At 34.9% G+C, this 27126-nt stretch overlaps 2 protein-coding genes across 35 annotated transcripts in view; one reads left to right on the top strand and one right to left on the bottom strand.

Moving 5' to 3' along the window:
- The window catches only part of LOC138315928 (uncharacterized), a 29823-nt gene extending 28387 nt beyond the window's left edge, over positions 1–1436 (top strand). For all 33 annotated transcript variants that reach the window (XR_011207562.1, XM_069257312.1, XM_069257320.1 and 30 more), the window contains one exon: positions 487–1436. Coding sequence is in view for 10 of the 33 variants with exons in the window: in XM_069257321.1 (XP_069113422.1) it covers positions 487–508 (22 nt within the window). In the remaining 23 variants the exon portion in view is untranslated. The remainder of the gene's footprint in view (positions 1–486) is intronic.
- A 2146-nt stretch (positions 1437–3582) lies between these two features.
- LOC138315927 (F-box and leucine-rich repeat protein 13-like) lies at positions 3583–15433 on the bottom strand. Of its 2 annotated transcripts, XM_069257306.1 has the most exons (3): positions 15088–15433; positions 9182–11075; positions 3583–3941 (listed from the first exon to the last, which is right to left on the bottom strand). In XM_069257306.1, the coding sequence occupies exons 1-2, from the start codon at positions 15109–15111 to the stop codon at positions 9195–9197; spliced, it is 1905 nt and encodes a 634-aa protein (XP_069113407.1). In that variant the 5' UTR covers positions 15112–15433; the 3' UTR covers positions 3583–3941; positions 9182–9194. The 2 variants fall into 2 exon arrangements, with proteins under 2 accessions (XP_069113407.1, XP_069113406.1); XM_069257305.1 differs by having other exon boundaries at positions 3583–11075; positions 15088–15427.
- Positions 15434–27126: the final 11693 nt, after the last annotated feature.

The raw sequence follows: 27126 nt of genomic DNA, 5'->3' as shown, positions 1-27126 counted from the left end.
TTATAACTTTCTTTGGCTGAACATAGAAACTATATCTAGTATCTGTTCCATTAATTTACACTGCTAGAGCAGTGTTTAGAAATGTTTCTCCAACGTTAGTGAATGGTGTAGTCTACCTGCATGACACGTACATATCAGTTCTATCCTCACTTGTGCAGACCGTAAGTATGGACCATCTTTTTTGTTATTTTAATCTTAAATTTCTATATCTGTCAAATGTGAGTAAAGAAAGGAACTAATAATTCAGTCAATACTTCAGTCAATACAAAATAATGCTAGCATAGATAAACAGAACTATTATTTATACAAAAAAATGTAATTAAAAGAAGCATATGTAGAAGTATATACATGTACAAGTAATGCAATGATAATCATTGGTAAATCCGTAACATTGTTTCAAAAAGAAATCCCAAAATACGTATCATAGTATATTGTGACGATACAATAATGATGTGTACTAATATAGGGTTTTTGTATTGTTTTCAGGACTAACGTTCGGATGGTATAAATACTTGAGAGTCAATGTTGCAGAAACTGGCGTTTCTCTTTGAAAATGGTCTCCATGCTACACAAACATTCTGACATATTCTCATACCTTTTCTTTTTGATGCGCTTTATAAATGGGTCGAGACGTAACACGGAACAATAAGCGGTACAAATTACTGCATCGGGCAGGTACAGGGTTCGCAAAAGAGGTCAAACAACAAAAGGATAACATCTATCAACGAGAGGTACTCGTGAACTTGGCATTGTGGTCCTTGACGAAGTATGGGACACTTTAATATAAACTCGGGTGGTGTGATACACAGACGATTGACAAATATTCGAAAAGTAGAAATGGAGTAAATGGTTTTTTTCAGAGATTTACAAGTTGTCGGACGTGTGCAATTTAATTGGCCATTGTTATATGGAAACATCCTAGGGACACTTTGGTGTCCAGTTCCTGTACTTATTATCAGCACGTGATCAGATGTAAATTAATTCTGCTTACTATCCCTCTCGTTTGTGTATAAAGTGTTTTCTTAATTATTGTGTGTATAATTCTCCAATTCATTATTATACCTGAATTGAACTGCCACAAAGCCACATTGTGATAAGGACAATGTTTTTATTGTTTGAATTTTATATGATAACAAACTCTTTCATTCTACATACCAATGATGACCATGTGCTGTTAGCAAAACATCATTGTATTGGAGCTACATGAGAAAATATCAAGTGTACATATTCCGTAACTTTAGGACAATATAGATATGACTAATTTATTATATTTGAGTAAGAATAAGTTTCTTTGTGTTATAATTAACTTAAGATGTACAGCATATTATCCCTGCTTCAGGTGCGGTTTGTTATAGAAATGGAGAAATGGTCGTAATTTCATGATATTGTTTACATTATTATTAATTTAGCTACATAAAAAATGTGAACGCCCTTGACGCACTTTCGTTGTTATTTGTATTCCATGATTTATTATACTTCTCAACCAAGTAGGCGACTACTAGAGATAATTAAGGTCAAAGCGCCTGCTCTGCTAACCTGTGAATCTACTAGTGACAGACATAAGCCACAAAGCCCGAGGATTTCCTTAAATTTTATGTCATGCTGATTACTGAGGTCAGATATCACGGTCCTGTGCTAGCAGCATCAGAGATGAAAAATCTCATTTCATTTTTAAACCTGCGTGTGTATGATTATGAAACAGTATTGACACACAGAATTTAACGACAACGTATCCCTTAAGAATATTGAGAAGTCGTGTTTCATATTATAAAGAGTTGAACGAACGGGAGGGAGGTGGCGTCTTAGCATGGATACAATTTGCAATGAGTATACGTACGGCGCATTTTTTTTCGAAAGCTTCAAACAAATTTTCTACAAATGTTATTTGTCTAAAATATAATAGTGTATCTATTTCCATTATCTTGTAGTTGCTTTTAAACAAAAATTAAATAAATTTGGCGCAATGAAGTTTATGAGAATAATCATAAATATTGTTGGTTAATATTTTAAAATTGTTATAAGTGCAAAGAACTTCCCTCAAAATGCAGTCTACTCCTCGAAATGATTTTCGAAACCACAAAACATTTGAATGTACATTGAACATGCATTACCGAAATCTTTCCAGTCACCTTTCAGTTAAACCGGTTTGTATAAAGACTGTTTAAAATCTCACCAGTATCCCACCAGTCCAACCGCAATAGAAAGCCTTTTGGCTTGTTATAGGATGTAAATTACGACGTGTGATTGGATGTATTTAAAAGAATTAATGGTACTTACTAGAACTCAGCATTTATTTATAATGTCTATGTAGATATACACTGTTTGGATACGTATTTGTCCTAGTCTAGGTACATGTAGATGGTAGAATTTCCTGACGTGGTTCTTCAGTGATTATTTAGTCTATGTTTAAAAATCTTAATATTTACAAAGTTGACCACATGCTCCGGTAGAGCATTCCATACCTCTATATTCCTGTTACTGAATACATTTTTTGGTTATATTTAGACGGAATGTTTTTTGAACACTTTTTCCCATTTCCTCTGGTTCTTGTATGACCCATTGGCGTACATATTGTGTCATTGTTGACAATGTCAATTTTGTTGATGATTTTGTAGGTCTCCACTCTTAATCTTCTGTATTCAAGAGTAGGAAATCCTAAGGCCCCGAGTCTTTCTGGGTATAAGTTTTAAAGACTAATTAGTCTCTTTGCTCCTCTTCTTTAGACGTTTTCCAGTGCCTTTGTCTTTCTTAGTCCATGGTGTCCAAACTACCGAGCAGTATTCAAGATGTGATCTGACTATAAGTTCTTATACAATGTTGTAAATGTGTTATTGTCTAGATAAATAAATGTTCGGAAGATGATGCACATGATGTTATTTCCCTTGGTCACTGCTTTTTGAATATGTTCTGATAACTTTAGGGTGTTGTCCACAGTGACTCCTAGGTCTTTCTCTATTTTAATCTTTTCCAATGGAACTCTGTTGTTTCCGTCTCTGATATTGTAATGGCTGTTTATTAGTAGGTTTCCGATTTCCATGTGTTTACACTTGTCCTTGTTCAGTTTCATAAGTCATACATCTGTCCAATCTGGTATTCTGTCAATGTTATTTTGGAGCACATGACAGTCTTCAGATGTTATCTTGGAATATAGAATAACAAAAAGACTGTGCGTACCATATACACGTTTTGTTTTTATTCATACGCCGGAGTAATATAGATTTAACAAACGAAACAATCAAACTTACCAAAAATAACAACCATATTAACTAATTTCAAATAAAACTTAACAATGAAAGTTGAACATCATGACTATGAACTCTAATTTAACTCTAAGTCAAGCATCGCATAAAAAGACAAATTCTGGAGTAATTCTATTCATGAATAAGATTAAAAAATATACATGTACATGGATTCTAGATAACAATGAAAAACAGATGTTTTGATTTACTTTATATATGTTTTATAGAATAGATAAAGGTCGACATAATATCTGCCCTATCATCTTATTACTTCACATTTTTCCGATAAACTTTCAGACTTTTTGTTTTAGCATTTTTTTAAATATTGATTAAGGGTCTTTCAGACTTTTTGTTTTAGCATTTTTTTAAATATTGTAAGCTATTGATTAAGGGTCCTTTTCATCACATTACTTTGCTAAAGACTTCCATTTATTTCAACATGGGGAATAACAAAGCGATAAATACCTAGCTATTGATGTTAACACAGAGAATTTCTTCAATTTACAGTCCAGACGCGTAATTAAAAATGATTTGATGATATATTCTTCAATAGGAAACTCTAAATAATTGTAGAATTATTGTTGTGGGAGAACATTTGATACAAACTTGACAAAAAAACGTCAATTAATTGATGATGTACTTGATCTTCATGGAGACCGTTGACCTATTCGTTTGGGCGAATCGGAACTTTCTGTTTCTGATCTGAAATCCAAACATACTTTGTAGTATGGAAGACAAAACGCTGGTCAGAATAAAAACATTGTATATACATGTAAATCTTTAGTGTGATATTGTCAATATGTAATAAGAAATACATTAAAAAACATTAAAATAAGTAATAGATCAGTTAAAAATCAACCTCGTATTCAAAATAAATGGGTACAATTTTATAAACAAAAGTATCACGTGTCATTATAATACCAACGAATATAAATGAATGTAAATTACAAAACAAGGATGTAAATAAACCCAAATTCATCACAGATATTGTAGGTAAGGTCACAAAAAATCATATCCGTACAGTAGTGCTTACCGGATTAAAAGTCGTCAAACAGAAGACATTTTAGGTCATAATAAATATCAATTTGTGATATATCATATATACATGTAATGATATTTACATTTCTTCAAAATGAAGATAAATTCTTAAATGAAAAGGAAATGGATTAAAAGAAGTACCTTTGGTGATATAAATTTCAACAAGAGGCCCAGAGGGCCTGTATCGCTCACCTGGTTTGTAATGCCAGGTAATGCTCTGGATACATGTTCATTTTTTTCTTTTCTGAAGGAATTTGAATATTTACCTCTAATTCCCCTATTGCCCACCCCTCCTGCCCCCAGGGGGTCAGAGCAAAAATTCATACAAACTCTGTTCCCCTTCCTCCAAGGATGTTTGTGACCAAATTTGGTCGCAATCCATATAGAACTCTAGGACAAGTAGCGATTTATAGGATTTACCTCAAATTCCCCTTTGGGCCCCGCCCCTCCTGCCCCCATGGTCAGAGCCAATATTTATACAAGTTCTGTTTCCCTTCCCCCAGGGATGTTTGTGGCCAAATTTAGTAACAATCCATGCAGAACTCTAGGACAAGTAGCGATTTACAGGATTTACCTAAATTCCCCTATTGGGCCCCGCCCCTCATGCCCCCGGGGGGTCAGAGCCAAAATTTATATAAATTCTGTTCTCCTTCCCCCAAGGATGTTTGTGGCCAAATTTTGGTTAAAATCCATGCAGAACTCTATGACTAGTAGCAATTTAAAGGAAATGCTGACGGACAGACGGACGGACGCCGGACAACGGTCAACGGACGCCGCGCCATGACATAAGCTCGCCATCCCTTCGGACCAGGTGAGATAATAAAAATCTTTTAAGCTCGTACCCTGGTCATTATTAATGTCACGCACCAAATTAGCACTTAATTCAAGCATTTATATATTTGCAACAATTTTAATAGCAGTTAAATAAGCAACAATTTTACTATAACAGTGCAGGTGTTGTATATACTACAGCAGTACAGGTGTTGTATACACTACAGCAGTACAGGTATTGTGTACACTACTTCAGTACAGTTGTTTTAATTTATACACTTCAGCAATACAGATGCCGTATACACTACTACAGTACAGGTGTTGTATACCCTACAACAGTACATGTGTTGTATACACTACAACAGTACAGGTGATATATACAGTTAGAACAGTACAGTATATGTGTTGTGTGAATTATAACCGTACAGGTGTATTCACTCCAACAGAACACGTGTTGTATGCATAAATTACAACAGTGCAGGTGTTGCATACACTACAACAGTTACGTTTTTGTATACACTACACAGTACAAGTGGTGTATACAGTAAAAACAATACAAAGATGTTGTATGCATTACAACAGTAAAGGTGTTGTATACACTTCAACAGTACAAAGGTGTTGTAAGCACTACAACAGTACATGTGTTGCATACACTACAACAGTACAGTTGTTATGTACACTACACCAGTACAGGTGTTGTATACACTACAGCAATAAAGGTGTTGTATACATTACAGAAGAACAATTGTTATATACACTACAACAGTACAGGTGCTATGTACACTAAGGCAGTATAGTTGTTGTATACACTACAACAGTACAGGTTTTGTATACACTACAACAGTACAGGTGTTGTATACATCACAAAAGTACATGTGTTATTATGTACTCAACAGCAGTACAGGTGTTGTATACCCTACAACAGTACAGGTGTTGTATAGACTGCAACAGTACAATGGTGTTGCATACACTACAACAGTACAGTTGTTGTATACATTACAGCAGTACAGGTGTTGTATACACTACAGTAGTACATGTGTTATGTACACTACAACAGTACAGATGTTGTATACACTTCAGTAGTACAAGTGTTGTATACACTACAGTAGTACAGATGTTGTATACACTACAATAGTACAGGTGTTGCATACACTACAACAGTACAGATGTTGTATACACTACAACAGTACAGGTGTTGTATACACTACAGTAGTACATGTGTTATGTACACTACAGAAGTACAGATGTTGTATATACTACAACAGTACAGGTGTTGTATACACTACAACAGCACAGTTGTTGCATACACTTAAACAGTACAGGTGTTGTATACACTACAACAGTACAGGTGTTGCATACACTTAAACAGTATAGGTGTTATGTACACTACAACAGTACAGGTGTTGTATACATTTGTATACACTACAGTAGTACAAGTGTTGTATACACTACAGCAGTACAGGTGTTGTATACACTACAACAGTACAGGTGTTGTATACACTACAACAGCACAATTATTGTGAACACTACAGGTGTTGTATACTCTACAATAAAACAGGTGTTGTATACACTACAACAGTACAGGTGTTGTATACACTACAACAGTACAGGTGTTGTATACACTACAACAGTACAGTTGTTGTATACACTACAACAGTACAGGTGTTGCATACACTTAAACAGTACAGGTGTTATGTACACTACAACAGTACAGGTGTTGTATACATTTTAGCAATAAAGGTGTTGTATACACTACAGCAGTACAGGTGTTGTATACACTACAACAGTACAGGTGTTGTATACACTACAGCAGTACAGGTGTTGTATACACTACAGTACAGGTGTTGTATACACTACAACAGTACAGGTGTTGTATACACTACAACAGTACAGTTGTTGTATACACTACAACAGTACAGGTGTTGCATACACTTAAACAGTACAGGTGTTATGTACACTACAACAGTACAGGTGTTGTATACATTTTAGCAATAAAGGTGTTGTATACACTACAGCAGTACAGGTGTTGTATACACTACAGCAGTACAGGTGTTGTATACACAACAGTACAGGTGGTTTATACGCTTCAGCATTACAGGCATTGTACATACTACAACAGTACAGGTGTTGTATACACTACAACAGTACAGGTGTTGTATACACTACAACAGCAAAGTTGTTGTGTACACTAAGTAAAACAGTACAGGTGTTGTATACACTACAGCAGTACAGATGTTGTATACACTACAACAGTACAGGTGTTTTATAAAATGTACATTTCAGCAATACAGGCGTTGTATACACTAAAACAGTACAGGTGTTGTATACACTAAACAGCACATTTATCACTTGTGATGCTTTACAAATAACATCTTTTCTTCAACTACTACATTTCAAAAGAAAGATAGAAATACTGGTCAAATTATGATTTTACATTGTAAGTTAATTGATCTGTACTCATTAAATGGTCAAGCATTGTTATCATATATACACATAAGTAGTATAACCACAAATAATGGCCACACACTATCATCATAAACATAACAATAATAATAATAAAATACACACACTATCATCATAAACATAACAATAATAATCATAAAATACACACACTATCATCATAAACATAACAATAATAATCATAAAATACACACACTATCATCATAAACATAACAATAATAATCATAAAATACACACACTATCACATAAACATAACAATAATAATCATAAAATACACACACTATCATCATAAACATAACAATAATAATCATAAAATACAAAGTTCCCACCACAACCAAAGACAGTCATTTTCTCAAGATGTTATCAGTTTACATTGATTCAAGGAGAGATAACTCCAGGCTAATTTTGTCATTCAAAACATGAATATCATTACTACATATTGGCACGCTGACATACGTATAACGGGTTATTTTCGCCACTCACAAATTTCGCCATTTGTTCCCCAAAATAGGATGTTTAATTTTAACCATATCATATTTTCGCCATTGAAGTACAACCTGGGTTTAAAATAAAACTGTAAACTGTGTCAAATATTAGGTATCTCTGTCTTAATTAGTTCAGATTCACAGGTGAACACATATTTCACCAAGCGATGTTGTGGGGAAAAATGCGAAAATTAGAAACTGGCGAAAAAAACCTTGTCAAATGGTACACTGTATCATCCCTGACATAACGGTGCATGAGCAGCCTCAGTTAAGTAAAACACAAGAATTCCACAAAATTGGATGTGTCGCCTGCACAGCAATTTAAAACATCACATAAAATAGTTATTTACAGTTGAAAATATTGTTTTTAAAATAACTAATTGCAGTTATCAAGTCCTGTAACTCTTACAAATATTGATGGATTTTGGCCAGTATCAAACCCATCTGAGATCTTATTGATATAAAGCAATATACCAAATTTGGTTGAAATCAGACAATAAATACTAAAGTTATCAAGCGGAAACTATGGATTTATCTGTTTTGGCGATTTTAAAGTTCCGAAACTCTGATGGATATAAACAGATTTTGACCAGTATCGAACCCATCTGACATCTCATTGATATAATGCAATATACCAAATTTAATGTTGAAATCTGACAATAAATACTAAAGTTATCGAGCAGAAACCATGGATTTATCTGTTTTGACAATTTTAAAGTTCCGAAACTCTTGCAGATATAAACAGATTTTAACCAGTATCGAACCCATCTGAGATCCCATTAATATACTGTAATATACAAAGTTTGGTTGAAATCGGACAATAAATACTTAAGTTATTGTACAGAAACCGTTTTCCGGACACAGCCAACACTGATGCCGACACCGACATAGAGATACCTATGTGTCGCACTTGCATTGCAGGGGACACAATAAAGTAGATTTGTTTCGGAAAAAAACATCTCTTTATCTTGAGCACATACATGTAGTTACATGTATCATAAGTTTTAACACAAATGTCAAATCACATATATCAAAAATTATCAATTACATAACATGTATATAAATGGTCCTCACTAAACCTTAACTTATGTGCTATGGCTGATATATATATGCGTTCCTCTCACTCAATTCCTCACTACTTTTCCATCACTTCCTCCTTCGAACTATACCATGTATTACAATACCTACCATCAAACTTCTATCAGAAGCTGCCACCAAGTAGCCTTTTATGTACATTGATTAAGTTCCGACTTGTCTCCAAGTCATCCACAGCAGAAACAGAAATGTTCTCGCAGAAAGATACGTCCAAGGTACGAAGTCGCTTGGTGTAATCTTTGAGAAACTGTATACTTTTATTGGTCAATTTGTCACAGTTAGAGATATCAAGACTTGTGAGGCGGGGTAGTCGTTTAGCGACACACTCTATGGCATCATCAGTAAGGGAAGCACACTGAGCCAAATTAAGGTGTTCTAGGCTAGGATTGTGTGAGGTGATGCAATGAACGGTCAAGTCCGTTATCTGAACCATACTCAAGTTCAGTGACCGGAGTTCTTTGAACTGGACAACTTGTGTCAACCCTAAGTCTGTTATTTTAGTACAAGCAGACAAATCCAATTCACGCAGAATTGAAAGGTTTTTAAGGGAGCAAACTTCATCATGTTTGGACACAAGTTTCTCTATTTCTCCTGGTACACTTTTTGTATGTTTGTCTCCAGTGGGTTTACGGAATATCTCTGTGCTATTGTATTTCCTTGTGCATCGACATTTGCCATGTTCATTGTGTTCGTGTGGATCCCTCGATCCACCCTCCGTACTCTCATACCCAAGGAGGCCCAAGTCTGTGATCTCTTTACACCAGGCCAAACGCAGAAATCGTAGATACTTCAAGTGTTTTGCGATGGTGATTACACTGAGGTCAGTGAGCGGGAAGCAAGATCCTAGATCGAGATGTACAAGGTTTGTGACCACTTTACACATTGATAGGATGAAACTGTCGGACACGCTCGGGCAACAGTTCAGATTAAGATACATCAGAGGAATGTTGATGTTACCACAGAGTCCTTCAATGAGGCCGTGCGAGGTCACAAGGTAGTTCTCTGAAAGGTCCACCAGCTCTAGGCACGGCAGATGTTTCAACTGCTTTAGGGAATGGTCAGAGATCCTTCTGCACTTTCCTAGCTTCAGATTCTCCAAAGCCATCAGATGTTTACACACCAGGTTTAAAGCTCCGTCTGTGAGATCCAGGCATCCTTTCAAGTCAATTTTCTTCAACTTTAGCTGATGCTTACAAATGGCAGAAATACCTGAATCAGAAATATCTTTGCAGCAGACAAGAATTAATTCTTCTAACTGTAAGTTCTCTAGTGATACAAGAGTCTCTAATGTATCATCTGTTAATGCTGTCCTGCTCAGATTCAAAGTTTTCATTATGGGACCTTGAAGTTTCAGGTACTCGAGAATATTGTCAAATGTCAAAAGAGAGCTATTGGCACACTTTGTCTGACCTCTTGGTAGATATGAAGAACTATTAAAGGTAATCTGTACAGAGCTAAGCGATAATGACGTCAAATTAGGGCACACAGTCACGATACGATTAAATGTAGAATCAGACAGGTAACGGATCGCAGACAAGTCAAGGTCCAGCACAGAGCCTAGTACTGACCTCAATTTCTGCATATCCCCATTCATCTCCAGGAGCTTTCCTGACATGAAAAGAGAGTTACAGCAACTCAAATTTAGACTAACCAGATTTGTACAATGAGAGAGTAGCTCTACAAAAGTACTCTCTGTGATGTTACTCGACTTGAGAGAAAGACTCTGAAGTGATTTACTGAGCTGTTCACAAGATTTCAGTAAGACAACCTTAGAGCTGTGTGAATTGTCAAACTGGTCCACTATCAGGTGGGGGAGATTGCGCCTGGTAAGTTGAGGAGTTCTCTCACTAGGTGTCAGGGCGTGGAAGTGCAGAACAACATCATCTTGGAGGATCGGGTCCAGAGATGCTTCATACCAAGTCCTGTTCACCAAGGCAGCCTCCTTCCTGTCCGACACACTCAGGAAGCGCATCATATGGGCAACAACCTAGTCAACAAAGCAACAAGACATTAATTTATTCACAAATGATTTAATGTACATAAGTGCCTTTCTTAAATTAAACACAAGACATTAATTTATTCACAAATGATTTAATGTATATAAGTGTCCTTCTTAAATTAAATAAACACTTTTGAGTAGAATATACCATGTGTTTTGGTCATAAATATAGTAGAAATATATGATGATATGAAAAAGGGCAGAATGATATATAGTGTACACGCATCTGGCCATATATAATACACAAGGCTTATTTATTAAAGAAATTAATACCAATGACCTTGAAGAGCCTCTGTACTTATACTCAATTTTCTAATCTACTTACGACTCACATATGCATGTACCTGCATGGTGCTCATGTTGCATATTATAGGCCCAAGATAGTAACTTTGAATTTTTTCCATGTTTTTACTAGTTACGTACTAAAGTCATTTTTAATGGAGGTCAAGGTAATTCATTTGAACAAAATTGATAGCCCATATCAACTAATCATACTAACTATTATCGACCCAATAAGGTCTAGATCTCTAGCTATAGGCCTCGAAGTTATTTACAAGAAGTCATTTAAAAAGATTTTAGTCATTTTGGCCTGTGTGACCTTGAATGAAGGTCAAGGTCATTTATTTGAACAAAGTGAGTAGCACGTTATCTCAGGATGTCACTAGCCCAATATTATAGGTCATTATAAGGCCTTAATTATCATTAGATATGTTGTTTAACAAAAAAGTTGTTTAAAGAGTTAATATAGCCTATTTAACTTGTGTGAATTTGCATGTTCAAGGTCACTCCTTTTAATTAACTTTGCAGCCCTTCATGACAAAGGACAAATAAAATGCCTCTAGGCCTTCTTATTAGTTTATGTGGTTATATACTTGTCCAGCACTGTTATATTGTATTGTTGTATATATATGCCCACCGGTGGATATAACATCAGTGATAGTAACCCCTAAAGTATTGAGGGTGATACATACAAGTAAAGAATTGTTTAACATTAATCTGCACTTCACAAATATGCAAATTCATGATTCTCCCAATGAGCATGTATTAAAGTGCACATGTAATATAGATTTAATAAATATTCAGAAAAGGTATTTATTTTAGTATTTTAATAAGCTTTAATACTGGTCAGAAACATTCTGTAAATAGGCCTATCCTATTCAATAATTTTGAAAAAGATTAGCATAAAATGTATACTGTAATTGTACAAATATAACAAGAGATCCCAGAGGGATCTTGGCGCCCACCAAAGAAAGATCTATGTCTGACAATGGAAAGAGGGATCTTTTCCCTGCTTTTCAAACTTTTTCAAACACATGACATATAAAATTTGAGACAGATCGCTATAGTCCTTTCTAAGAAATAGTGGTAACAAACTTCAACAATGAAATCTAAGATGGCGGCCGGTTGGCCATCTTGTTTACCGATCAGTCCCGAAAGGCATTATGCATCAGTCCTAAAAGGTACTATGCACAACTAGGGTACAAGGGGAACCTACACATAAAATTTGAGAAAGATCTCTTCAGTACTTTCTGAGAAATAGCGGTAACAAACTTTAACAATCAAAATCCAATATGGCCGTCGGTCGGCCATCTTGTTTACCGATCGGTCCCAATTAACAATATGCACAACTAGGGTCCTTGGGGAACCTTCATATGAAATTTGTAAACGATACCTTCAGTACTTTTTGAGAAATAGCGGTAACAAACTTTAACTATCAAAATCCAAGCCATCTTGTTGACTGATCGGTCCCAAAATGTAATATGCACAACTAGGGTCCTAGGGGAACCTGTATATGAAATTTGAGAAAGATCCCTTCAGTACTTTTTGAGAAATAGCGGTAACAAACTTTAATTATCAAAATCCAAGATGGCCACCTGTCGGCCATCTTGTTGACCGATCGGTCCGAAAATGCAATATGCACAACAAGGGTCCTAGGGGAACCTACATATGAAATTTGAGAAAGATCCCTTCAGTACTTTCTGAGAAATAGCGGTAACAAACTTTAACTATCAAAATCCAAGATGGCCGCCTGTCGGCCATCTTGTTGACCGATCGGTCCCAAAATGCAATATGCACAACTAGGGCCCTAGGGGAACCTATATATGAAATTTGAGAAAGATCCCTGCAGTACTTTTTTGAGAAATAGCTGTAACAAACTTAAATATCAAAATCCAAGATGGCTGCCTGTCGGCCATCTTGTTGACCGATCAGTCCCAAAATGCAATATGCACAACTAGGGCCCTAGGGGAACCTATATATGAAATTTGAGAAAGATTCCTGCAGTACTTTTTGAGAAATAGCGGTAACAAACTTTAACTATCAAAATCCAAGATGGCTGCCTGTCGGCCATCTTGTTGACCGATCAGTCCCAAAATGCAATATGCACAACTAGGGCCCTAGGGGAACCTATATATGAAATTTGAGAAAGATCCCTGCAGTACTTTTTTGAGAAATAGCGGTAACAAACTTTAACTATCAAAATCCAAGATGGCTGCCTGTCAGCCATCTTGTTGACCGATCAGTCCCAAAATGCAATATGCACAACTAGGGCCCTAGGGGAACCTATATATGAAATTTGAGAAAGATTCCTGCAGTACTTTTTGAGAAATAGCGGTAACAAACTTTAACTATCAAAATCCAAGATGGCTGCCTGGCGGCCATCTTGTTGACCGATCAGTCCCAAAATGCAATATGCACAACTAGGGCCCTAGGGGAACCTATATATGAAATTTGAGAAAGATCCCTTCAGCACTTCTTGAGAAATAGCGGCAACAAACTTTAACTATCAAAATCCAAGATGGCCGCCTGTCGGCCATCTTGTTGACCGATCGGTCCCAAAATGCAATATGCACAACTAGAGTCCTAGGGAAACCTACATATGAAATTTGAGAAAGATCCCTTCAGCACTTTCTGAGAATTAGCGGTAACAAGACGGACGGAAGGACGGACGGACCACGGATGAAAGGCGATTTGAATAGCCCACCATCTGATGATGGTGGGCTAAAAAATACAGTCTGAGCCAACAATGTACATGTATCTGATTTTGAAGTCCACCAAACCTGTACATGTCTGTAGTGGGTCCTGTACTAGTGTACATAACATATACAGTGGAACTCGGTTAATACGAACTCGAAGGGACTGAGATAAATCTTCGAGTTATCTGAGTGTTCGAATTATGCGAGTTCTCATGTCTACTGGCTATATCTTTACTTGGTATATATAGACTAGTTCCATGTCGTAAAACAATGTGAACAAGAGAGATGTCAAAATCGCCGATGGTAGTTGCAAAATTATAACAATAAAACTGAGATATATATTTTGAAATGCTGTTCTACAGCAGATTAATGAAAAAGAAAATAGGCATTTTCGGCACAGTTGTTGCCAAAAAATCTCATTTCGAGTTATAAGAACATTTTATGTATGATTTTTGTCATTCGGACCCAAAATTTACTTCGTATTATCCGAGTTCTTCGAGTTATTCGAATTATCCGAGTTCTTTAAACAAAGATAAAGAGGGAATTCGGCCGGGACCGGCAAAGTACTTTGTACATTAAGCCGGGTTGTCGAATTATCCGAGTTTGTATCAACCAAGTTCCACTGTAGTGTAACAGTAATTATATAAAGGTTTGTCAAATAAGCTTTTATATGTGATAAAGTTTAGATGTATGAACTGTTTTTTATTTATTTAACTAACAGAACCTTGGTTTTGTCATAACTATATGCTTACTTACAGGTTGTGTACAACGTACAACGTTAATACAAGGATTTTGATATCTACGTTCTTAGTTAACATCATTTTACATCAGATTTAATATCAGAAACATAAATGTATTGTAGGTCAGCTTAAACTAGGCAATGTACAAAATGTAGACCTACTGGATTACATAAACATGTCAGATGATTTTGACACTTGTATGCATGACGTCTCCCTCATGAGATCAGTTTGCTCTGTTAAATTGTCCGACATATCTATGATTTAATTTCACAGCCATTGTCTCACCTCCACGGGTAGTCGACTGGCCATCCTGCTGCCACTCTCTTTCTTTCTTGTCAGTTTTCTTCACAACATTATCATTGCTGTGGTCAAGTCATTCGCCTTGTAGGTGCCCGTATTGTAACACTGGCTGATTTGATATTGCTCAAGCAATTTTATTTGCCCTGATCATACTGTAACGTCTCGCTATTAGATACTATATGCAATTTAATTACCTATGAAATTATAAAATAGATAATAAGAATTAATTATAGATCAATTTAACTTTTGTGTACACGACTTTAACAAACCTTTATTTCACCCTGTTACTATTTTATCTACCATTTATGCTTCCGTCGCTGATTTTGGACGACATCCAAAAAGTGACCTCTCGCGCAACACTTTTTTGGACTGGTTTCATTCAAGCGTTCCGAAGACTCAAGAAATGCATTGTAAAAGTGTGTTGTTGTCGGGTAAAGTTTCCGGATTTGAGATTCAACGACGCAGAAATCGCAATTTTTATCAATAAACAAAATCTCTGATTTAATCAACTGTTAGAAAACTTTTAATGATATATACTATAATACTGTTATAATAATATGTATATATGTTTCGGCTTTGACAAAATGGGCCCAGATGCGGCGATTATGACGTCGGAATAAATGACGTTATAAAGTTACGCACATTTTTGCCGACGTCACCACGTTTATTTGCGGAAACTCTCAATAAACTACGTTTCATAAAGCCCGTATTTTATGAATAAATCTAACTACCTGTACAGTATCAATACATAATATGAATGGTAGACTGGTGAGTATCAGGTGATCAGTACATATATGTAGGTACTTTCTAACAAAAAATACAAACGAATAAATAAATATAGCTGCAAACAGCACATTAGAAAAAAAATATCAAAGATAGGAGTGAAACAAATTCTGATTTATCTCAATCAGTTTCGACTGAAATTCCAATATGCCACATGTCAGGGGATCCAGACAAATATATTTATAAATAAATTTAATACAGTTTTAACATTTTCAAATCTTATCTAGCAATATTGTTTCTTCACGGATATTCTGAAAAATCCACAGGCTTTGCTCTTTCACAAGTTGATAATATTTTGCAATACGTCGTAACATATTTAAAATAAAATAACGAAAATCAAAGTCGTAAAAGTCACTGAAATTATACCGAATACATTGAAGCAAACATTAAATACAAAATAAAGGCAAGAAAATTGTGTTAGAAATATTCTGTCTGTATTGTAAGAGGACAATGAAGCAGATTTCATCAGCCGAGAATTGAAATTTGTAGATGAACCACAGACGTTTGGCTTTATACATATTGCTTTCTCTTTACATGAATACATACGCAATTCGAGTAGATAGAGATAGAACAAAAATATCTATAGAACCATACACCTGTGGATGAACTTTAATTTTGTATGAGAATAAGTTAAGTTTCTGATCAATGCAAATGATGTCTATTTTCTTGTAGAACTATGCGATAACAAGGAATGTGGTATTTATAGTGGACGTCGGTAGAGTTCAGTACTTATGCTTTGGTCACATCCCCTTCCGATTAGGCACGGCTCCCCCCCCCCCCCCCCCCCCCCCCCCCAAAAAAAAAAAAAGAAAAAAAAAAAAAAGTCTTTTGAAACAGACGTCGTACGATTACCGCACGGCCTCCTTTTAATGTACATGTAAATTATGTCGGACAGATTTTTTGACCGGTGTTGTCCAGTATCGGAGAATGGCCCCAAACCAGCGGTGTAATCCCGATTACCCCCTATCTCCGGATACCGACCGATCATTGTGACCATAGCATTAATTCTGATGACATTATACAGTACATGATGCAGGGAGTCGTCAAGGGACGAAGATGATTTATTATACTTTGTACAGTTTTGTGAGGATCCCGCACACCAACCCCACCCAGTCTAGTCAAATCACTCATGACCACCAGTGCTTAAATCTTAGGGTGAAACAGTATTTTTCATTTCATCTACACCATCTTGAAAGAGCTTTTATGTAGAAAAAAAACTATTTAAGAAACAACAGGGGTCTGAGAATTAGTTACAATTTATAGCATTTTTTTATCTGTGTACCAGAGTGTACATATATTGGTTTTGGGGGTCTTATAATCAAGATAAAACAAACTGTGGAACGTTTTATCCAGAGCATTAGGACCTCTTTATAGTGATCTATTGGCACTGTGGTGGGTTCAAATTGATATAAACTGTTACTAATTCTCAAAACCCTCTGTTTGAAACGTTTTGTTCGTCTTTTTTTTCAATCGTGTGTATTGCAATTTCTCTTTAACGTTTTTTATCCGAAATACATATAAAGTAGAACTCTAAAAATAGGTTTAGTTCTTGAGTTGTCTATAAGATATATTGAAAGGAAAGACCCTTAAATGTAAATGCGATCAATCGTTTCTTAAATTTGATCACTCCATCCACAGTTTTTTGTTTTATGTGCAATAATGGGTCAGTATACTAAATCCAGTAGCATATCTACATGATACAAAATTTAAAATGTGTGAATCGGAGAACTACGAACACTTCCTGATTCACAGTTTAAGAAATCTAAATAGTTGACTTAAAACACACACATTTAACATAAAAAATCAGTAAAAGACATACATCGTTTTAGTGTTTTTAAATGTCGATCTGATTAAAAAACACAACAGTTATTAAACTGAATTGCCTTTGTTTACCATAATAAACCTCCTTCCCCACCACCATTTCCTGGGTGCTATATATTGTGACCACTTTGCTCGATCCCGAGTGCATGTATGAACTGTCCACGTCATATCGTTAAAAAAACTAGGGCTGAAACGATTATTCGAAATCGGAGGCGATTAGATTAATGAAGCTAATCGCTGATAATCGATTAAAGATTTTATTAATCGTTAATCGTAGCATGCATAGCAAGTGCATTGTTAAGCTAACTAAACACGTTGACAGATCATGGATTTCTGAGTAAGCCATTCCGACTGCATCTCTTTATGTACATGTTTTGAACTCAACAAAGCATATATGATGTGAGAAATACTTGTTAAATTACGTCTCTGTGGAAGTTAAAGTCATTAATCAATGAAAAACTGGATGTCATGAGAAAGCTTGCAACACGCTGTTCGCCAATTTTCACTTCACTAGCGATCGACTCCATGTTGTAACGTCACGGAGGCCTAATCGCCGCCGGGACGCTCGGGAGCGACAGGAGCAGTAATCTTGAACATTTAAATTTTACTATTGCATGTGTTTATCATATAAAAAGAATGTTTTTATTCATATTCTAATTGAAGATAAGAGTTGTTGATTTATTTTATATTTTTTGATCACGGAAATAAAAAAGTTCATTGACGAAAATTTGGCCATGTCGCTCCCTGGCGATCCAGATTTGGGTTGATTAGTCGTACGTGTGAAGGTCACGTCAAAACAGCGGGTTTAGCAGACTTGATTTAAACGATGTTACAGAAGATGATACAGGAACGGAATTCAGAGCTTATTTGGGATAAAATACGTTTGTTTTGTCAATAAACCTATTCTTATTTTGTTGGTAGGCTTATACTATGTAAGGCTTATGCTCTGTCATATCGTACAGTAGGTGTTATTATTACATGGCGGACGTTTTCAGTAGTCAGTAGTGAAACAATATAGTTGCCTTCAATTCAAACGATTAATCGATTAGTAATCGATTACATGTGAACGAATAATCGAATACAAAAATTACTAATCGTTTTCAGCCCTAAAAAAAACATTTAACAAACCCGCACACTATAATCAGATTAAGAACAACTGATACAAAAACAAGATGGATCTTGAATGTATAGATATAACAATATATATATAACAATACATATATAAATCCGTATAATTTTATGTATTATATGCGGTATTGTGGATGAGATAGAACGACATTATTCAAGTCATACGGAAAGGAACATGGGGAATTGAAAATATATATTACTGGTTACCAATGTAATCAGCCTACACGACGGGTGTTTAGACATGTACACAGTGGTGTCCGAGGGTGAACGCAAAGAGATCGGAGGGTTCGGGCTCGATTCACTAGTACTTTGAAAACCTCATCTAACCCGTATACGATGTTTCATACATTAGTCTTTTTATTTGATCATTTAATCCACATTCAATTTAGTTTTGACGGTTTTATTTACATCATCTATTCGGACTTCGTCAATTCTTAGCACATGAGCGCATACACATGCATGTGCATGTAGATAAATGCTGTTCATGCATAAATGTAATATTATTTGACGTCTTCGGTATATCTCTCATCGGTCACTCCATTAATGCTATTCGTATACCAACATTCTAGTTAAAAGAATCTAGAAGCATATACATGTAAACTTTAATCAAATGCACAGATCTTTAACTTTTTTAATACGAACATACAAAGCAATAGCATTGCATGAAATTTTCCTCGTGAAGTTGTTTTTTTGGCGGTTGCTGTGGAACCATGAATATTAAAAAAAATATCATATCTGATTTATTAATGATATCATTGTCGAACCATGAATATCTCTACCAACGAAAACATTTTAAAATTCCAAACCATGAAACTAAATCACTCGCGAAGATATTTTGTTACGCATAGCACGCAGTGTTTCACCCCGTCACATCGTAGAATTAGATTGTTATATGTACGTGTCACAGATTATCTAGTATTTTGATAGAACGGACAATGTACCGGTGTAGTTTCATGTAACACTGATCGAGCTAAACTTTTTTTTAATAAATTACATGTTTTAAAGACCAGTCCAAAACATAGTCATATGCACCTGTATGTTTTATGTAACGTCTTTGGCAGCCTTGTGACATGACGTCAATGTTCATGACGTGATGATTTGACGTCGCTAATTTTGTCATTGATGAATCTACATAGTGCCTCATTCAAAGTCGCATATCTCTTGAATGCTTTAACCTACGGCTTTAATATTTTGTAAACGTAATCTACACACCATGAAGTAAATAAAAATGTGAAAAAAATGAAAATGTGATTTTTCCTCATCTGGGCCCATTTTGTCAGTCGCCGTCACATATATGTTTCGGCTTTGGAAAAATGCAAACATTTTTATAAATCATTTAAATAAAACAAAAATCACGAGTGACATTAATGCCTAAATAATTTTATTTTTAGACTACTTGATAAAATAAACTACGTTTCAGCAGAAACATACATCATGTACATGTATCCTAAAGGTATCGTTTTTCGCACACCTAAAAAGTCGGTATTCAAAAATACAGAAATAAAAGAAAGTCAAACTAAACATAATGCACATACATTTATCCAATGCTGATGATTAAGTAAATGGGTTTTTAAGCTCCCTCCTTCTCCTATATTCATACCTACATGTAGCTGACGACGATAACGATACATCAAAAATAACCTTCCAGTTGCCGACGTCATAATTTTTCGCACACCTCACAAAAAAACATTTCTTAGGGAAGCGTGTTAGGGTAACATTGAAAATAAAAAAAATATTATGTCGTTATAACGACTTAGTTTGTCGTAATAACGACATAGTATCTAGCTAAGTCGTTATAACGACTTAGTATCTCGTAATAACGACTTACCTATGTCGTAATAACTGTGTACTTTTATTAGGATAATTAACAATATTATTTGTTCTCCTTAGCTCATATTATTCATAAATACTAATGATTGTATATTGTAATATTGTAAATATGTTTTTTCTACATGCATTCATAATGAAAAAAAAATATATAAAATGAATTTGAATTTGAATAATAACAATTTAGCTTTGTCGTAATAAAGACTTACCTATGTCGTAATAATGAGATATTATGTCGTTATTAAGACATACTAAGTCGTTATAACGACATACTATTTTTTCAATATTACCCTAACAGGTTCCGTAATTTCTAGTAGTGATTCATCATATGAATATATTGCTTTATTCCGTCGGTATTATCTATGAAAAATAGATAAATTCTGGTACGAATAGGAACTTCTCGAATGTACACACTGTAAAACATAATGTATGATAGTTACCAATCGGAACATCTCGCCCACTTCTTCGAACATAGGCTCGGACCTAACTGTATGACAAGTATTAGCTTCCTAAAAAGCTAAGTGGGCTACGCGGAACCTTAACCCTTTGATTGGACAGAATATGGCAATTAAACAATGATATGATGATAATGTTTAGCAATTTTAATTGTTCTGTTGAAAGCCATTTTATAATTTGTGAGCTTGTGTTAGTGCAAGGTAGCCAGGTCTAGTACAGACGAACAGTTTTAATGATACTTTTAATTGCTTCCAACAAATTAAAAAGGGTTTATGCAGAGATTGTATCTGTAAATCTGTAAATGGAACCAGATTTAATTAAAATGCCCGATTAATTTCTAGAAAATCCTGATTCAGAATACTTTTACCACGAATGATTGTTCTACACCGAAATCACTATTAACGGATGCAAGCGCACATGTGACCATGCTTTATCAGGAAGATGGCGTCGGAATCCGGACAGATTAAAGTCAGTTTCCGTAATTCGTTTTAATATTACTTCAACAGACAGTGCTTGTAACACACTGAACATCCATCTGATTCAAGCGTTCTTAAGATGGCGTGATTTGCATCCGATTCTAACTGCTACGCCTCAAGCGGCGTAGCGGCGTAGCAAATACACATGAAAATGATGTATTTTGAGATCCGCCGGACAATGGTCAAATAACCGCTACCCGTAAGCATCATTGGGATAAGTAACTAGGGCTGTTCTCGCGATATCACGTACCCACCTATTGTTATCGTAAACGGATGAACGGTTACCGCGAGACCAAGCCGTGCGTCTGCGCACTAATAGCTGGAGGCGAGTTATCATAGTGTTAGCCCATGAAACTGTGTACGGCATATTGCATATACAAACCAATAAACATCGAAAAGTATCTCATAGCTTTTTTTTACTGTTGCATTAGAGATGCTAATCTCATGCATGTATATTTAACCATTTATGTAAAAAATGGCTTTCCAATGATGTTGGACTGGTGAGATACTGATGAGATATTTCTGTGTTGTTTTTATGAAAAATCGTAAAATTAAAACCTATGCATTGAAAATTCTGTAAGCAATGATCAAAATGTTGGTAAATATTGGTTATTAATGACATATTATAAAAGTTTTTCTTGATTCGTTAGAATGAAAAAAACGACACATATAAATTTAATGAGTTTAACCCTGGAGATTCAATTTTGCTTGTTAAAGCAAGATATTTAAATGAATTATATTCAAATTTCTTGTAAAGCGGAATATTTACATTTCACTTAGATTTCACTTTTATTTCAATATGGTTCTATGCATTATAAATAAAGCGGTTTGGGAAAATTAAGATTAGAAAAATATTATCTAATTTACAAACTTACTGCATAGCCTTCGAGACTCAAACACAGGTAAATAGACCCCCGTTGAGTTAAGTGAGGCGATGACCTGGGGCGGTGGCCAGGTGTTCTGGCCGACGGTTCACCTTATGACAGTATGACACCTGTGTGATTATAGCAGTTGCAAAATCACTTTCCGTTAATTAGATATCAAATTATGCTATCTATCACAGCTCGATCGGCACTGTTTCTCTTCGCCATGATATATTGGGTACCTTCGATAATTTGTTAACACTTGTACTTGAGCTTTAAAAGTTTCCATATGTACAAACTCAATCAATAGAAAATTAATATTTGAAAACTAAATAAATGGAAATCAGTCAATTATTGAAATCAGAGTACGTGGTTTATACTGTGCTATCTTTCACGACCCTATCTGAACAGTATCGTCGCCATTATAAATTTAGGGTAACTTCGATGATTTGTGTACAGTTTTACCTCAAAAAATTCAAAAGGTTCAATATGTCCAAATTAGATCAATTTAATATATTAACATTTAAAATTTACCAAGCAACAAATATTTGAAAACTAAATGGAAATCGGTCAATTATTGAAATCAGAGTATGTGGGTTTTATCTGGTTTTATCATATTACTATTTCACGGGGCGATCGATTGTACCGATCGAGGAAGTAATCATGCCGGGATGAGGACATTCACAGTTAACATTCACGTTTATTTAGTGAAACACCTCTACAATTATGAAAATGTGATGGATTATTCAAATAAATTACATTTTCAATAAAGAGCAAACTTTATGCTATTTCAATATGGCGTCGTTAGACTGTACTCGACTGTAGACACGCGATGAACTCTGGGATAGCTTCCGCTGCGGGCGTCGTTAAGTAAGGCTATGAGGTACCTTCTTATCCCTACTATTTAAATCTCTGCCGTAAGACTATAATATGAATTTAAGGCAAAGCCTCAGAAGAGCGCAGCTACATGTAAAAGATTATAACATCATAACTTTATATTGTCTATATTTTTCTATGAGATTAACAATAGAATATTTCACTGATATGCAAAAAAAAAAACCAATCCAAATGGAATAGTTCAATATACACGTACTTCAATCTTGTTTTTATCAGATGCAGAGAAAACTTGGCAACATGCCATATGTGCTATCAAAAATACGCGCGAATCTGTGCCGTCATCTTTGGCGTCAGGTTTTGTGACGTCACTGCTGACGGTGCCGTGCGCTTGAGAACATGCACAGTACATATTGGACAACTACATTTATTGCGTTGTTCTTGTACATGTGTAAATAAAAAACTACTTACAGTAATTTTAAAGCGTATACTGATAACACATTTAGTCTAGTACAGAAATTTCAACTCTCGTCGTGTGCTGATAACGAGAATTAAAACATGGCTGCCTACATGGAGGCGCGAGACTTTTCCCGTGGGACACAATTTCAAAGTCCAAGGGGTACTGGAGTGTATTGGAATCTATATGCTCACACACGTGTTATGGTTAGTAGAGCTTCGCTCTACGCGGCCTTTGGCCGCGCAGAGAGCTGCGCTCTTATCATAGAGGGTTACCTCCCTTATGAAACACATCTGCTTCAAAGCTCTATATGTACTACAAAGAATGACTTTTTTAAAACAAACTTCCTGATGTATACTATCTAAATATGTGTTTTACAAGACGTATGAGATATATTTATTAGAATGAACATATGAATGCTCGAACAAGACTCATCAGTCGAAAATATTTTCTTATAACTATGAAATGTTTTAGAAAATTCATGGAACGGTAACCATTAATAATGCTATACCGCTGACCAATGGTATTTTTTTGTATTGTATAAAAAACAGGAGCAGACGAATCAAGTTTTTTTTCAGTTTCAAAAGTTACTTACTTTACACCATTACCGTCCCAGATGGAATAAAGTACTGATTTTGCATGCACCATTAAGCAAAATATACTATTTAACATATTTTTTGTGTTATTTAGACATACATTTACATGAGTAAGCACAATTTTTTCAAATGACGAGTATCATTTATTCTCCATCGGCGATGGAGCATCTTAAAACACATTTGTACCGAAACATCCATTTATTTGTGTGGTGACTGTTCCAACTTGAATACCAGATAAGATAAATTTTTTTCATATGAAAACGATATAGACAATAATCTAGTTTGTTTAATGTATCATCCGTGATTCCGGTCGCGTGGCATCATCAGTTCAATTAATATATCATTAAAAATTTAATTCTCCATAATTAAAACTTTTATTCCTCAAAAAAGAGATACAAAAAATGAGATATAAATACAATGTTAATGTATATACACGTGAAGATATACAATAAAGGGAACATTATCGTAATTATTACAAACTCCTCTTCTGATTTTACTTATCAGTCATTATAATCATACACATGTACAAACAAATTTACTTATACTGCAGCTATTAATATACCGCTAATTTCATTAGTTTGTAATCATTGTTTTAAAGAAATTCATAGAATATGCATTATCTTTTGAATGATACCCCTAATCATCATTTTAAGAATACGTAAAGATAAAACAATAAATGTTAGAAGACATTCACTTTTAACAAAAGTGGTGATGTCCATTAAAAACACATGTTGAGTCCGATATCGCTGTTTGAAGTAGCCATATGTACCGTATTCCTAGCATTAAAGTATCATAAAGACGCTAATTGATTACAACTTCGTGTTTAGTTTTAGTTTTGTGTGACTAGGTCATATTAAAGATGCTCCATCGTCGACAAAGCATAAATGATATTCATCATTTGAACAATAATTGATGTTTAATCGTGTAAATATATGTCTAATTAACACAAAAAATTATATAAAATAATTTATTTTGCCGTTGGTGCATGTGTAATTTGTATTTCATTCCATATAGGATATAGTGCCACGGAATTTTTTCGGGATGCAATTAATTATTTTTCATATTTTTAACTTGAATTAAAATTAGAAGCACTAACTTTTCAATGGTGGTAATGGAGTAAAGTAGGTAACTTTTGTAACTGAAGAAAAATACTAAATCGTCTGCTCCTGTTTTTGACAGTGAAAAAAAAAAAACATTTGTCAGAGGTGGAGCATCTTTAAATCTAGAAATATACCTGTTTCTCATATTCCTACGACCCAATAGTCCGAAGACCAGTTAGTCCTAAGGCCCGTTAATCCGAAGGTCCGATAGTCCGAGAACAGATAATTTATCTGGAATTTATGCAAACACGCTACTCAAAATAAGACAAAATACTTTGTAGTAAACTTGCTAAGATATAATAGATACGGAAAATGATATTGAAAAACGAAATGTGGCGAATTTTAAAAATTGCGAAAAAGAGCATAATCTCGAAATACGAAAACGTGTATGATGTTAAAGAGTATATACATGTCCAATGCAATCACGTTTAACATTTTTTTTTTCAGAAATTAACATTATGAAACCATTTTCATCATTTAAATAAGTCAAAGAAAGGGGGAATGAGACGAAAATAAAAGTCGTTAGTCGTTAATTTGAACAATATAGCGACGTACAGTAACTTTCAAGAGCGGGACGCGTGGCAGAACGGACTTGTGTAAAAAAAAAAAACCCACATACACACACAAAAAAAACACAAAAAAAAACAAAAACACAAAACAAACAAACATACCGGCCCCTTCCTAAATCAAAAAAGTTATCTATATATGTTGCAATTGATGGTTCACAAGATCAATTGCATTTAGGATTTGACATTTTTTTCTTATTTAACAAAAACCTACCTTCGTTACCACAAGAAATTTGAAGACATTACAACTATCGGACACTATTTCCAAAGTATAGTGATACGTATATGAAAAAGCGTTTTATAGCATATTTTCTCTACCATTACTCCTAGGGTAGATTTTTAAAGAGACTGTGCGAAAATTTGATTAACTTGTTCACTGGATCACCTCCAATGGACAAAAAAGTGATCGAGAAAATTTGATTAACTTGTTCACTGGATCCCCTCCAATGGACAAAAATGTGATCGACACATTTATGCTAAATTATCATACTACCGCTAGATAAAATTCATTTCTAGTCATTTAGATAAACTTTGTATAGTATAACTTTGAAATATTGAACGTAAACGGTTGAAAAAATGAACAAGGACATAGTCATTCAGATCCCCCGCCAATGGAGATATCAAAGCTGAGGTAAGTTTGATTGTGGAGACTTATGTGCATGAAAGAAACCCAGGAAAAAGGTAGTTGAGATAAAGAAAGATGGAGTATAATTCAAGTAGAGCGGGGCTGCAATTGTTGAATCAGGTATACAGCCTTGACATTTATATTAGACTATATATAGCTATATACACAAAGATGGGTGGAGTTTTGCAAAGTAACATTTACCATGATATTTTCAGCAATGTTTCCATCGTAACGGAAAAAGTGCAAAAAATGAAAACCTAAAAATAGCAAAAGGTACTATTAGACCATAAAAAGAATGTGTCTATGAAGTTTCGTGGAAATATCTCTGCTGGTTTTAGAGTTATGCTCCGGAAATGAACCTGTTACAAAAATATGATATTTTCAGCAATGTTTCTAGGGTTACAGAAAAAAGCACAAAAAGTGAAAACCTAAAAATAGCAAAAGGCACTACTAGACCATAAGAACAATGTGTCTATGAAGTTTCATGGAAAT

Source organism: Argopecten irradians, chromosome 2 (genome assembly GCF_041381155.1).
Source record: "Argopecten irradians isolate NY chromosome 2, Ai_NY, whole genome shotgun sequence".
Classification (NCBI taxonomy): Eukaryota; Metazoa; Mollusca; class Bivalvia; order Pectinida; family Pectinidae; genus Argopecten; species Argopecten irradians.
The sequence above is the reverse complement of the archived record's forward strand: the minus strand, read 5'-3'. Positions and strand labels throughout refer to the sequence as shown.